This window comes from Anomalospiza imberbis, chromosome Z, assembly GCF_031753505.1.
Source record: "Anomalospiza imberbis isolate Cuckoo-Finch-1a 21T00152 chromosome Z, ASM3175350v1, whole genome shotgun sequence".
Taxonomy (NCBI): Eukaryota; Metazoa; Chordata; class Aves; order Passeriformes; family Viduidae; genus Anomalospiza; species Anomalospiza imberbis.
In genome coordinates, this window is record NC_089721.1 from 52985124 (window position 1) to 53000053 (window position 14930).

Here is a 14930-nt window from a genome sequence, read left to right on the forward strand (position 1 = left end):
AGTATGAGATTATATGTAGTCTGAACCTCGTGCTTTTCTGCCCCTCTTTAGCCATTAAAAAATTTGATATTTCGCTTGTCAGGCACAATTTGCATTTTCAGTTTGTTTGCCATTTACTTTCAGTACACAATAACTTTTGTAGTGATCATCTTCATTTTAATGACAAACATTTATCAAAAACAAAGCATCTTGTACTATTTTCTTTGAAGACTATGAACACGACAAACACTTTCTAATGATATATTTTTTTTTTACAAAAACCATTTTGTTGCCCAATATTTTGGCCTTCATTCAAGACCTTCTGACTGCATTTTAACTGCTTTCAATGAAGCACTGACAAAAGAATGAAATTCTGTGCTCTGAAGGAACTTGAGCAGATGACATTTTCAGAAAAAAATTCCCACATATTTTCACTCTGTTTTCAATGGAGAGGAGTACTCTGGTTGGTGTGGCAACAGAACTTACCTTTTGTATTATCTACACTTGAAGAATGTGTCTTAGAGTCTATATGCAAAACATGTTGGAAGAGTCTTTTAATAAACCAGAAGTTATCTAATGCCTATTGTTTACACCACTGGCAAATTCTATGGCAATCATACAATAGATATGTGAGTTATCTATGTGAATTTCATGCTTCAACTCAGTTCCTTGATCAAGATTTAGACAGGCAAGCACATAATCAGGGGTCATGCTTAACTAAGGATGTACACAGTGGGAACATTCAACTTTGGGACTCCTGTCTGTAACTATACTGGCTTGTTAGTACAACTAGATTTAATTTAAACTGTTACTAAGTATTCATTTTTTAGAGTGCTGAATGCTTCATAAAGGCTCTCAACATAATTAGCATTAAATTACAACAATACACTGGAAGATGAAATGTTAAACTAACTTGAAATCTAATCTAATCTAAGAGAGATTAGCCCTGGAGTGCTCTCTTAGCCCTAGAGATGAGATCAATTCACTGATGGGACAAATACAGAGGAAGTGTAATATGCACAAGCAGGTCTTTTTCTAGAAAGAATGGTGCTCTTAGGGAGCTATTAAGCCTTCTTCATCCAACTGTTTGACTTACAAGACTTTACAAATACAAGAAAAAACTCAATCCAGTTGAAAAAAAGGAATCACAAGCATTTTTAAGAATTCCAAATGTGACTGGAGAGCTTTTATGGAATTTTAACTGTTTCAGCTGCCCTGCTTCATAAAAAGTATCTGAAATTATAAATTGAAAGCAATGCAAAAAGTAATAAAAAGAGATAATTATTTGGGCTTTTCTACCCCCCTTATTTAAATGAGTAATGAAAACTTTCTTGAAGATCAAAGACACTTTATTCCATTAGCAAAAGTCCATGACATTAAAGAATAAACAAGTCTGAGATCTCAGCATATTTGGTTTGGAAAAGAAAAACTAGACACTGTAGATATTTGTCTCATTTGAGTAGAGTACAGGCCATGTTATACCTAATCTGTATCTCTGAAGCTACAAAACTTTCACTTTAAAAATTTAGGAACCAGCATATGTTGTAGATAGATAGATAGGTATGTAGAGAGATAGACAGATATCCTTTTACTTAGATAGATAGATAGATAGATAGATAGATAGATGTATACACAGAAAAAAATTCTGTAAGAATTCAACTACATTTGAGTGTTACCCTTTAGAGAACTCAAAACCATGATGTGACTAAAGAAAAATTGTCTTTCATGTTTAAAAGAAAAAACCCCTTGATTTTCTCCAGATGCATCCTTTGAGTTCCAAAAATTCAGTTGTGAGTCCCTTAAAGGGGGAGAGGAAAAAGAATTCCAACTATATGGATTAAAGATCCCTGGAAAATACATGAGATCTATAATCTTCCTTTTCCATGATGTACAGCTTCAGTCAATTTATCCTCCAGATTCTGGAGTCCTGCCTAGAGAAGTACGTGTGGAGCAGTGGTACAGCCACAAAGACTTCAGCAGGGAATGGCTTACGTATTCTGAATATCCTACCCAAAAACATGAGAAAGAAAAATGTAAGCATGCACAATTAACAACATTTCCTCTGTTTTCATACCTCTCACATGGTTTCTCAGAACGAGCATATCTAGATTGCATATCTACTTGTACAATAATTTAAAATAATATAAAACATCAGCACTGCAATCACACTTTAGTAGAATCCTTTGCTCACTAAGTTCAAAGAAATTTTGTTATTCAGTATAGAGACAACACAGCAAGCAATAGCAGTAAACTTGATGCTATGCATGACATAATCACAAAGAGTTTAAATGACTGTGGTCAAGGTCACAACAGAATTGTAGGTTGGATTCTCTAGCTCATGCTATTTTCAACAAGTAGAACACCTATTTTGTCAGTAAATAATGCAGTTTGTTACCAAAAAAATTGCACTATTTATTACTTTTGTGACTTTACAAATTATTTGTATATATTTACCATACTTTTGGTGGTATAATAAAACCTTCACTCCAGTGTTCTATACTACCAAAAATGCTACTGCTACGTACCTCAATAACAGAAAAGTGCTAGGGTTGATCCTACTAAAACCATGCTAACGTTATTGTAGTCTAAATTTTTTGCTTTCCTTTGAGGAAAAAAAAAAAAAAAAAAGAAAAGAAACTGATAGAATGTGTAATTACTGGTACAGATTTTTGTGTCCCCTGCAGATACTAGCTCAGGACATAGCATCTGCTTCTTGGTATATTATCTGTGCCAGACATGATTTTCTAAAAATCAAGAGAAATCATAGTCCACATCAGAAATACAATCACTGAAGGACAACGGTGTCCTGCTGAGGTACACTGACTGCGTCAGCAAGTCTTCTGCCTCCCACCAGACAAGGAACAAGGAAGGTAACTGATGAGATCTGCTTGCAAGGAGAAAATACCACTCTAAAAGCAGTATTATTAAGAATTATCATGCACATTTTTTGTTAAATCCTTGTAGGCTTGGGAAAGGAAGAAAATTAATGCAGAAGGTATTACTGAGAGCTGACAAGTATCAAGGTGTTCAATTAACTAAATGTAACATATAATTTGCCTTTAAACACCTTGGAAAAAATCTACTGCAAAAGACTGCAATTTAACATCAAACAGTCAGGGTTACAATTTTAGAAGCTCAGTAGTTGGAAGGTGTATTGCAATTTTCTGAAAAGATGAATGATTAAAAACAGAGTTAAAAAGAAAAGACATTTGGGCATCAATACTTGATCCGAAATCTCTGTTCAATTTTAGGGAATGTTGTATCTTTGATTTCAGACTGTGAGAAGCTTTGCCAATTATATCCACTGCATTCTTTTTAGTACAAAATAATAAGAGGTCACCTTTAACTCAAGGAATTAAAACATCAAGTATCTTCTTTCTGAAATGCAGTGAAAAGATACATTTTTTTTATTAGAAGGCTATTACTTACTGTAAATATTTTGCAATATTTTGTTTTCCACATGTACTACTGCCTGCCCAAAAAATGCATAGTCCAGATCCTGAACTGACACTAAGGTCCATGTATATACTCTGGACAATTCTCAAGTCAAGCCAATTAAACTAGAGTGTCTACAAACTGGTAAATTCAGGTTGTTGAATGAAAACAAAGAATGCAGTGACTGAAGAGCATGGAACAAAGATTAATGTCATCCTTCTGTAGCTAACAAAAGTAAGCCAAAAGCTTGATGGTTGCACTTCCAATTAGTACCTGCACCAGAGTACACTCCACATTCTCCTACCCCGCTGCAAGCCCAGCAGCTGGTGAGGCATGTGTTCCAAACCCATGGCCAAGTTCCTCCTGCAGGTGTACTACAGACAACTACTGAATTCAAAACAAAGCTACTGACCCTGCTGCACAACCGCTTATAACCAAAATACTTTCCATGCTCTGCTTTATTTTTTGCCAGAGCTGACCAAGAGAGCAGCTTCTCTTCTTTAGAACTCACATCCTACATCCACCCTGTATGTACTAGGAAGGTGACAGCCAAAAAAAGGAAAACATGCTCAGGCAAAATCCTCTTCTCTCCTCAAGCAGTATTATGTTGCAATAAGACTAAAATACTGTTTCTTGCTTCCACATAAAATTCTTCAATTTAACTTTTATACAGCAGCTGAGGAAACAATGTATTTTGACTCTTTGATTCTTTGTTTCATTAAAAAAATATCCCGACCTTATGGGACAGCTAAAACACAGACTGCCTCATAGCTCTTTCTGTAAACTAAGACAAGGTACTCCTTCTAGGTGTCTCTTGTGTTTATTAAAAAGAAAATAGATTTTACAGATAATAATTAGGCACTGGTTAGAGTCTTGTTAAAAAAAAATGACACTTCCATATCACAGAACTGTAAACTCCTAAATAATTTATCAAGAGTTATTCAATCAGCACCCCTTCAAGAACATGGATTTTTTCATGGCAGAAGCTAACAGCTTATGAGATCACCAGGTTACAGGCTGAACCATATGGGTTTTGACAGCTGAGTCCCAAACTTGTAAAGATTTTTAGTGACATTTCAGTTTAACTTTTTGCTCTACTGTGCAATGACCAGAAGCTCACTACTTTAAAACCATGTCCTTTGTATCCTTTCTAGTCTGCTGTTGGATGTTTCCTATGAAAGAAGCACCCAACCAAAGATAAAAGGATTTAAAGATAACAGAAATAAAACCCAAGTTCAGCTGCTGTGCTCAAGCAGCAAGATATAAGTGTTTCATCATATTATAAAATGGATGTGCATGTGTTGGCAATGCCTTGGGTAATAGTCACTAATTTTTGCTTTAACTAAAAGGAACTAGATCAGCTGTTCTTGAGAGGTATGGTCTATAGCTCAAGGATTCAAGGTCATTCCCAAGGTGGAAAGGTAAAGTTTGAAGAAAAGAAGAAAAAAAAAAAAAAAAAGAAAGGGCCAGCCAAGCTGGTTGGTCTCACTGGAAGCTGGGAAGATTACCCATTCATATCTGAAGAAAACATATCTGACAAAATACCACAGCAGCATGGCATGAGGTGGGTATGCAGGAGCTGTGGAGAACAGACGTTTACTGCCTATCTCATTTCTGCATGGCCAGCAAAAGCTCTTTTGGTGTCTTACTGGGCTAGTGAGTGTCCTAATGTTTAGTACAGCAATCCACTAAATTCCAGCTTAAGCTTTTGTATATTCTACTTCTAATAAGTAAAATTTACTTCACAGTTTCAAGCTGCGTGTACCTTGCTTGTAGGGTCTCTTTGCACCTATTGAAGGTTCATGCCTAATCTGCTGCAAAAGAGGAATGACAGCACTACAGGCAAGGAAACTGAAGCACAGGTGTAAGTGAAAGCACTTGGATTGCAGAACTGCTTGTGTGGAAAAGCTGAGTTTTAGTATTCCAGCCTTATAGACAATCCTGATCGTTGAAAAATTAAGTAATTTATCCAGTCCTATACATAACTTTCAAGTCCCAGGTTTTTAAAATCCTTCTGCCTCATACTCCAAAACCGCCTACAACTCAAGATATTTTTAATGCAGCCAGTCTAATTAGACAAAACATGCTATGGAACTGCATTTGTGTCTACTCAAGTTAAAACATATTAAGATATTCTTTAACATGACCAATGGCCTACTTTATAATGTCATCAAACAAAATAAGCACTGGTGAACAAGGTATCATCGCACTCCTATGCCTGGGACACACTATCTTGAAGTCTGGCATACCTGAAATATGAATCCTATTCTCTTCATATTAACTGAATACTTTTTTACACTTTCAGCTGACCATGTTTGTCATAGAAGACCGCATTTACACTAGTATTAATAGAAGTCTTCTGTTCTGCAGTTATACATTTAATAATTCTTGTTTATGTGTTAGAAGAGGTTTTATTGTTTTAAAGACAGCATACACTGGTTTTTACTGCTATTTTCACATTTTAAGTAGTCTTTTGCAAGTCAAAGTTATTAGTAAATATTTAGTTAATTCATGGAATAAATAAAATTTTTAAAAACAACCACCCCCACAAACAAAAAACCCAAAACATTGCAAACCAATTTGCGGGCATGTGTACAATTCCTGATACTGATACTTAAGTTTGTACCCAAGGCTCATGCCAACAATTTGGCATGATTTGCAGGATTACCCAGGCAGATGCAATCATTTTAGCCCCATCATGAAAGGATTTTAAGCGAATGCAACCTCACTGGCTTCCACAGAGTCTGCACCAGGTTTCAAACCAGGCTGTAGCCCCACAGCACTAACACCCTCTATTTCTGTGTGCTCTTATCCTATTCAGGTACCTGCTGCTCTAGAACATTTGGAGTACTTTTTATCTTCACTGCACCTTCCCAGTGATTAGGGACTGGTCTCTTTTGCTGTCAATCTTGGCAACAGAAGATACCCTTAAGCCCTGAGTCACAAGCACCGTATACAAAGTACAGTACAGTACAGACTTCTCTTTAGTGCCAGGCTGCTCCAGTGTAGCCTGAGGTGAGGCCACAGCACTGAGCACAGAGACTGCACACACCTGGCAGGAGCACAGCTTCACTGACCAGACAGAGGACTTGGAGGTCCCACCACCAAACCAACATGAACATACTCCCCTCTGCAAGTGAGATCACAGAGGCTCTTACCTCAGGCTTCTCCACTTGAGGCAGGGAGTACACAGGGAAATTAAGCCAGCTAACAGGGCATAATTCCAGCCTGGGCAGTGTTTTTAGCACAAGCTGTCAGCACAGTCAGCATTCATCAAAACTGAACAGCTTGGCTTAAACTGCTCTATCAACACATGAAGGCATCATCTTCATCTGAACACCACCACCCTTCAGAAGAGTTTAGCTTCCCTTTTTCCTCACTAGAAATTACTACATTTATTAGTACTGCAGTACCATATATATGCTATTCTTGGACACCACTGTGCTGAACAGTGGACAAACACAGTTCAAAGACAACATCTGACCCAGAAACTTCCAACCTAAATAATCCAAGATATTTGTCCACTTCACATTGCACCGATGCCTTCAATACTCAATTAATATTCTTCAATTCAGTGAACCATTCTTGTAGAATGCCACAGGAATTTCATAAGTGGATTTCATTTATCACAGAAAAAGGCTTAAAAAGAAATATTGGATATCAATCTAGTTTAGAGAAAAAACAACTGCAAGTAGAGTCAAGTTCTATTGTCTCAGTCAGAAATGTTCTAGATTGATCAGCCTGATCTCTGAACTAGTATAATATCACTGTTTTGGGAAACACAAGTGTAAATGAGGACACACACCAATACTTACTACTTCTAAGTGATGTAACAAATGATTTACTATCTCAAGATCAGCTGTAGTAAAAACTATAGCTGATTTTGAACTTCTAAAGAAAAAAAAAACTACCCAAGGAAGAAAATTCTGCTATTGAGACAAAAAATTAAAAGGATAAAATCACAGAAAAGGAAAATAAAGAACATACAAAATATTGAAAAAGCACCTCTGCATGTTTCCTGCCATAAAACCACTAATTCCCTTGAATTGCACAATTTCACAACACTAAATCCTTGTATTAACCTCATAAATTTGAATTTTTAGGGCCAAGTTGTAAATTCCCATTAGAATCCACTTTTCAATATCTAAGGCTAGATTTCAGTCAACATATTGGCAGCTTATTCACAGTGAAGTGATAACCATGGCTATACTCCTCACTTTGCCCAAGAAGCAAAAGAAAACCAGTAGAAAAGCTTAAATTCACACTTCAGGGTGCACTTTTCAAAGATATTAAACTGTTGCAGCAACAAATTCTGTTTTGAAGTGACCAGACATTGCTTTTTGCCTCAGTATGACCCTATCTTATAAGGATTGTTTTTAGGGTACTATGGCAATTAGCTTTTACTCATTTTGAAAGAAAATATTCTGATTAGTTTAAAAGGCTGGCCAAAAGATGGAGGAAAAATTAAATTATCACATCTAAAAGTATGAGGATCAGAATATGTAACTTTGGACCCAGTAATTAAATAATGATTAAAAAAATCCATAAATTGCTTTCTTATCTGAAAGAATTTGGAGCGCATACAACCATTCTTACTGACCAGAACAAAGACTGTTCTCTTAATTGTTTTACAGATTCAAGATTAATAATAAAAAAAAAATCATCCTTGAAAGTAGGTAAGTACTGCCCTATAAGTACCTTTATTTTTTCAGACTCTTCTGAAATAGTTTTTAGAGAAATAGCTTTCACTTTGCTCATGATTTTTGAACTACATGTGAGCTTTTCCACTTCATTCTATTGTACAACTGATATACATATAAGTCCTTTGTAAATAAAAGGGAATTTAACCTAAAAAAAGTTTTCTTGCTCTAGTTAATTGGAAAAACAGGTATTTTTTTCTTTAATTAAGCAAGGAAAATTTTTTTGCCTTTTTTGTAACTTTTTCTCTTTTGCACTGCCTTCCTGAAAGTTGGGTCTGCTATTTATGGATTACAGAAACACTGATCTCCTTTGGCTTGATATATTTTTGCAAAGGAATGACTATATACAGTGGCACTTCATCAGTTATTGCTACTTTACATATTTATAAGAAAAATTCTAATAACCTAAACAAACTGAAGAGTATTCTTACTTATATTCCCCAAGTTCTTTTGCTGAGAATACACAAACAGCATTTTCAAAGGGAAGGAAAATAGGAATTTGAAAGCATAGCAAACTCTACATTCATTAGACCAGGTGCATCTTCTTCCTCCCTTAAATATACATAACTGTTTTGTTTTCAAGCAGGAAAATAACACGTTATTTAGCTATTAATCCTTCTGGATATACCTAGAAAAGGAATGTTTTATTTAGAGTGATTGCTCTTTTTTGGATCCGGGTTATGCATGTCAGATATTCATCAATGTAGTTCTATGAATAGATTCCCTTGTTGCCTTCATTGTATGATAAAATAATGGATTTGATGGTCTATTTGTAACTTTTGCAGCAAAAATGCAATTGGTTACATGTGGTTTTAGTTAATAATTGCTTTGAGAGGCAAATATTATAAAACAGTAACCTAATATTTAAAGCTAAGCTACACTCAATGATAAAACAAGGAATTAAAACTACTAGGCAGAGAACCACTCATTCACAGCACAGGTGCAAATCAGGATGATGACAGCACATCATTGCTTATTGTTGTTTAGAATATTTAACTTTTAACGTTTGCCACCACTGAAAAAACCTGGCTGCCAGTGGCACATTCTAGTTTCAGTTAGATGTGAGCAAAGGGAATGTAAAGAGCCATGATAAACAGCCAGCACTATCCACACACAAACACTATTTGATCTGTTGACAGTCAGGAGACTGAAAAAAATGAAAATCATATGCCATTGCTTCTGACCTTCTGAGCCTAAAAACAGCCTTAAAATTAAATATCCAGGCTTGGCTTTTTTGTTGGTGGAGTTTTTTGGGGTTTGTTGTTAGCTTGTTTTTTGGGGTTTTTGTAGGGTTTTTTGGTTGATTTTTTTTTTTTAACCAAGAATAAGAATCTTTACACTGTCACTGGAGAGAATACAAAAAAACCAATTTCCATTAGAAGGTGGCCTTGTGAATATGCATGCAATGTACAATGTCAGATAAGGTCCTCAAGACAAGTAAAGAACTGTAATACATACTGAGAGGAAATTAGATATCTAAGAAACATTTTTTCCTTCATGAATTACAACTGAAGTATCAGTGTATCCACTAGCTTGTATCAAATGAATCCTTAACATTTGCCTCCCAGTTGTCATGTGTGAGCTGCTTACTGGAAACTTTGTAATGCTATCAAATTTCCAAGAAATAAAACAGACATTTATTTGTAGAAAACAAGAATGAGCAAAAAGCAGAAAAAGATTTCACCATCACACACAGATGGGATTTTGCGTATGTGTGTGTTTTTTGTTTGAGTTTGCTTTTGTTAAAACAAGGAGAGAATACAGAGCAGAAGCTGACAAGAGGGAGAAATGCTGACCAAAACAAACAGCTCAAACTGAACTGACTTCATTGCCAGAAGTCAAAGGGATGAACAAATAGAACAACAAATGGTGCCAAAAGTATGCTCTCTGTAGAAGAAGAAAATCCAGTTATGTTCTCAGTTCTCCTCTGCAAATCCACAGAAATGCCAGACATGTGATATTATCTGCTCTGGATACACAACAGTGTAATGTGGGCATTTGTGGTCCATACTGCTGGGTACATGGGCACATTATACCCAAGTGTGTATTCAGAAGACATTATTTTTAATTCCTTTCCATAAAAAAAAAGCCAGATCATAAAGAGTGGCTACCTTCCACACAACCTGGAAAAGCAGCCCACTTATCACAGAAGAGACAACCATTCTACAGAAGACTAAAAGCAAATTTGTCAGATTCTTCAATGATTTAATGCTAAGCATACTAACTTTCTTTTTCTTGAGAAACCAAACTTTTCTATTTTAACTGAAATAAACAACTGATGCCCATGCACAAATCTATTTTCATAATTCATATGTTTCAGTAACAATATGGGAAACTGAAAAAAATTAAACCACTTGTAGGGCTCATAATTCAAATGTGAAAGTAATATACTCATAAGTCTTCTAGATCATGTGCCTCAGATATGTTATAAACACAAACATCTTTTGAGATAGACCTAATAAAAAATTTAGATTTTCCTTATGAAGCCTACACATGACAAACAGCAATATATTGCTACTGGCAATGAGAAGGCAGATGAAACCTATGCAATGCAATCTTCCCCTCAAAACAGACATTATGTAAACAGCAACACTTGATGCTTTCCCCACCTTCACCTTCCAAATTCCCTCATCTAGATTACTCTGCAGCCCTAGCAACCCATTTATACTCAGCTGGCTGTCCACCACCATTATCTGTACCATGTTCTGCCCTCATACATGACCTTTAACTCCAATCGTGGAAAATACCTTGCTCACCAACCCAAAGTGTCACTTGCTATAATTAGCATTCTGGGAGCTAACTGTACAGTCATTAAGGCACTGAGAAAGACACATGTCCTGTCTCAGTTCAGTGTATATCAAGTGATCAGTCAGATGACCATTAATGCAGTGAAGTCTTTACTCAGACAGCCAACTTGCCTGGCTCAACCTATGACCTGTCTCCACAGGTTATCTTTTGAGAGATGGATAATGATGCTCTTTCAAGTTACCTTCCCATGAAATGTGGGGCTTCCAATCTACCTTCCTATTCCTAGGATCATCTGCAATAATAAAAACCTAACTTTGAATAGAAGAACAATCTGAATACTAGGCTGTCATTCAGCAGCAACAGTTTTTGCTGGGCACACACAACTCCACAATAAAGGACACCACCTACTGTGACTTCTCATTGAGAACATGGAACAGAATGAGAATCTTTCCCCTCCATTCCCAAATCTCAGTATTTTAATCTATTATGTCTTATCACCATCATCTTGCTCCAATTTGAATGGTCAGTTAAATGATTTAATACATCAAAGAAATACTGCTAATGCAAACTCATGTAATGCTACTATATAACAGAAATTAGAGCATGGTGCTAGAGTGATGCAAAGAAACAGTTAACACCATCAAATTTTATTAATATAAATCATCCTTTATCAAACCAAAGCTACCTGGCTGCTGCCTAAATCCTAATTTCTGTTAGATGTATTAAAATTTTTTATGTTGTCATATATAGTGTCAAAAAGACACTCCTAAGGATAGAATTTATTTTCAGGATCATTTTGTGTACATAAAACAGTCTATTTAAAATAAAAAAGAGGTTCCCTTGAGTTAAAACTAAGAAACAAACCAAGAGTAGTTAGGAAAAAGTGTACCTCATTTGTGGAAACTAAACTTTTAACATCTAAGCAATTCAAAGCCATAAAGACCTCGGAAGACATCTTCTGAGGACTACGACTTCTACACAGAACAGAAATTATTCAGTGGCCATATCTGTCCTTTCTCATGATAAATGGCTATTGTATCTGCCTCCAACCACACAAAAAAAGGGATGTTTAACTTCAGATATCAGAATATTAGGAGCATTCCAATGTATGGGATTTTGGTTTTCTTCTGAGAAGTTTTTTTACACATACTTCTATATGGGCTATGGATTTAAATGGTTTTGATGGGCTGACTAGTAACTGGAATCCAGGGTCAGTATCATTTGTCTGGCAAAATATTTACATATTCCCTCAAGGGAAAACTGGAAGCAAAACACAAAAAACTGGCTGTGCAACTAGCATGAATGACATAAGAATATAATTCTGACAGCCAAAATATGTTCCTTTTAATGTTTCTGAAACATAAAATCAACTTTTTTCCTTTTTTAAAAATATGAGTCTTGGACTGGGATCCAGAGACAGAAGGCAGTTATGCTAGAGATATATTAACCTAGTACTAACTTGTATATTTGACTTGCTTTTAGTTGTGTTGTGTTGTGTTTTAGTTTTAGAGGAGACTGTGGCTATTCAGCCTACTGTCCGAACTATTACAGTCAATTCAAGGACAGCAACTGCAAATTAAAATGTGGAAAATCCATTACCAATTTAGCATAGAGTTGAAGAAAATTCAGCTTTTTGCAACCCTGACTTCAGTGTACCTAACCAAATAAATAACCTTTTTCCCAGAACAACAGTGATGCAGAAGTGTGTCACTATCTAAAACTAAATAAGCAAACTAAGAAAATCAAAACTTTATGAGAATGTTTTCTTCACTCCCTCTGACTGGAAAATCAATTAGGTGATCTTTGTTTCTTTTATTTTTAGTACTACTTACATACTATATATACATTCTTGTCCTGCAATCTGTATACTAACAAATAAATATGTTTTAGGGACATGTTTCAGACATAAGCAAATATTTTTCAGTAATTTTCACTGAGTGGTACTAGCTTATTTTGAAAGCACGTGTATTAAAAAGTTAATAAAAAAGTTCTTTTTTAGCATCATCACAATCATCATCAAGCAGTTACATATAATGATGATAGCAATGGATGCTGAAGTTATTCAGAGCCACTTCACAACTGACAGTTTGGGAAATGCCTGAGTGGACACTCAAGAATTCCTGAGCAGCAATTGTATTGAAAGAAAACTGGTGAGAAGAGAAGTGGAGAATATGAGGTAAAGAGAAGAGACTTTGCAGAAGTCAGTTACATCTGAAACAAGAAGAAGCTTATGAAAATACAGCTACTACAGATTGAGTCAAAATCTAGGGTACTCCTTTGCTGCCACTACAGGGAATATTCTGAAATTGTAATATGTCATTAGTCTAGCTGTAATATGAGGAAACAATATTGATACAAAGAAATTTTAACAATAAAACTACAAAAACATGATTCCTACAGTCATTTTATAAGATCAGATATTTTTCCGTATAACAACTTGAAAAGGAATGCAAGGATTAACGTAAAAATGCACAACAGTGTTTGATTTAACTGCTGACTTGAATCATTTAGCTGTCACAAGTAACTCCCCTAAACTGATTCTAAAATTGACAGATATGAAAAGGAAAAACAAAATGGTCAACAAACAGCAGCAGAAATACCTTAAATATGTTGATGATTTTTCAGCTTAAGGAAGGAGGAATCAATTCCAGGATCTAAGAGCTGTCCAAGGCATTACATCTTTTTTAGAGAATCATTCTAATTGTCTTCTTAGAGTTAATCTATCTCATATTCCTAAGCAATCCCATCCAATCAGAAGCCCATTTCTTTTTTTTCTTAAAGCCATGTTTGAGAAATTCAATTTCAAGTTGCCAGCACTGATATCCATTTACTCTGCACCTACACTGAAGTCTGTGGTAAAGGGAGGTTGAAAAACTAGCTGAAATTGAAAGTCAAACTCTGAAATGCACTTCTGAATTTCATTGGAAGAAAGAAAGAAAGAGTTATATTACTATAAGTGCTCTGCCTGTTCCCCATTACTGATCTTGCCAACTACTCAACTCCATTTTGCACTCTATTTGTTTTTTCAGCACAACAACACTCAAATTACACATCCCTCCCAAGCATTTTCCCCAGCTATTTTTTCTATCTTATCCTCACTACATTTATTTTACAAAGAAAATAAATGAAAACTGATATAAATGCAGAATATTAACAACTACTCTTAAAAGCATTTTGTGGTCTCTGTCCAGCGTGTTAAATATATCAACACACTGAAATGAAATTGTAGTGCTACAAGTAAACAGTGGGGCGCAGATCTCTTTGCAGAAGTCCTTCAGATTAAGAGGCAAATCACTCCTAACAATATCTGTCACAGAATACACTGCAACCAACACTCAAATTATCAAGGACTAGGGAGCTCCATTCTAACAATGTTTAGGTCTCCTGAATTCAAAATTTAAGAGACAAAACAGGAGTGAAAAACAGAAAGACAAACAGAATGAACTGGACAAGAAAAACAACCTTACCTTTCACAAGCTCGGACAGTCCATGCAGCAATTATCCATAGTGAGATACTAAAAACCAACAGTACAGTTCCTGGACATATTGTCATTAGAGTCTTCATAACAAAACGGGTATTGAAGTTTATCTTATTTAATGCTCCAATGCTTCTAGATGAGGCATCAGTGAAAAGTTTGCTATGCAAAAGCATAACTCTGGCAATAAGATAAAGTCTTAAGAACATTGGTATAGATAAAATAATATCCACATCGGCTGTTGTTGTGGATGGAGCGTAAGAAAAGGCGAGCCGGGCTGTCCATGTGAATGTGTAATTCCCAGGTATGGGATGTATAGCACACACCAGTATTTCCAAGCAGATAAAGAAAATACGCTCATAAGTCATGGCTATTCTCCAGTCATCTGCTCCATTGTCCACCATGAACAACTGAAATAATAAAATATAAGGTTAACTTTAGTACATCATTAAAAACTGTTATAATTCCATTTTAAATTACCACAGTTTTCCATGCTGCCAAAGACCATTAAAAAAAAAAAAAAAAAAGTTATCACAGGAAGTGACATTATTACATCACTATGAAAGGAAACATAACTCTGGTTAAGACAAAA

At 35.5% G+C, this 14930-nt stretch overlaps 1 protein-coding gene across 5 annotated transcripts in view; it reads right to left on the minus strand.

Annotated features, from left to right (window-relative positions):
* KCNN2 (potassium calcium-activated channel subfamily N member 2) overlaps nucleotides 1–14930 on the minus strand; it is a 68778-nt gene that overhangs the window by 32631 nt on the left and 21217 nt on the right. For 4 of the 5 annotated variants that reach the window (XM_068175958.1, XM_068175959.1, XM_068175960.1 and 1 more), the window contains one exon: nucleotides 14330–14748. The exons of the other annotated variant lie outside the window; for it this stretch is intronic. In XM_068175958.1, the coding sequence (XP_068032059.1) occupies nucleotides 14330–14748 (419 nt within the window). The remainder of the gene's footprint in view (nucleotides 1–14329; nucleotides 14749–14930) is intronic. 5 annotated transcript variants of the gene reach the window in all.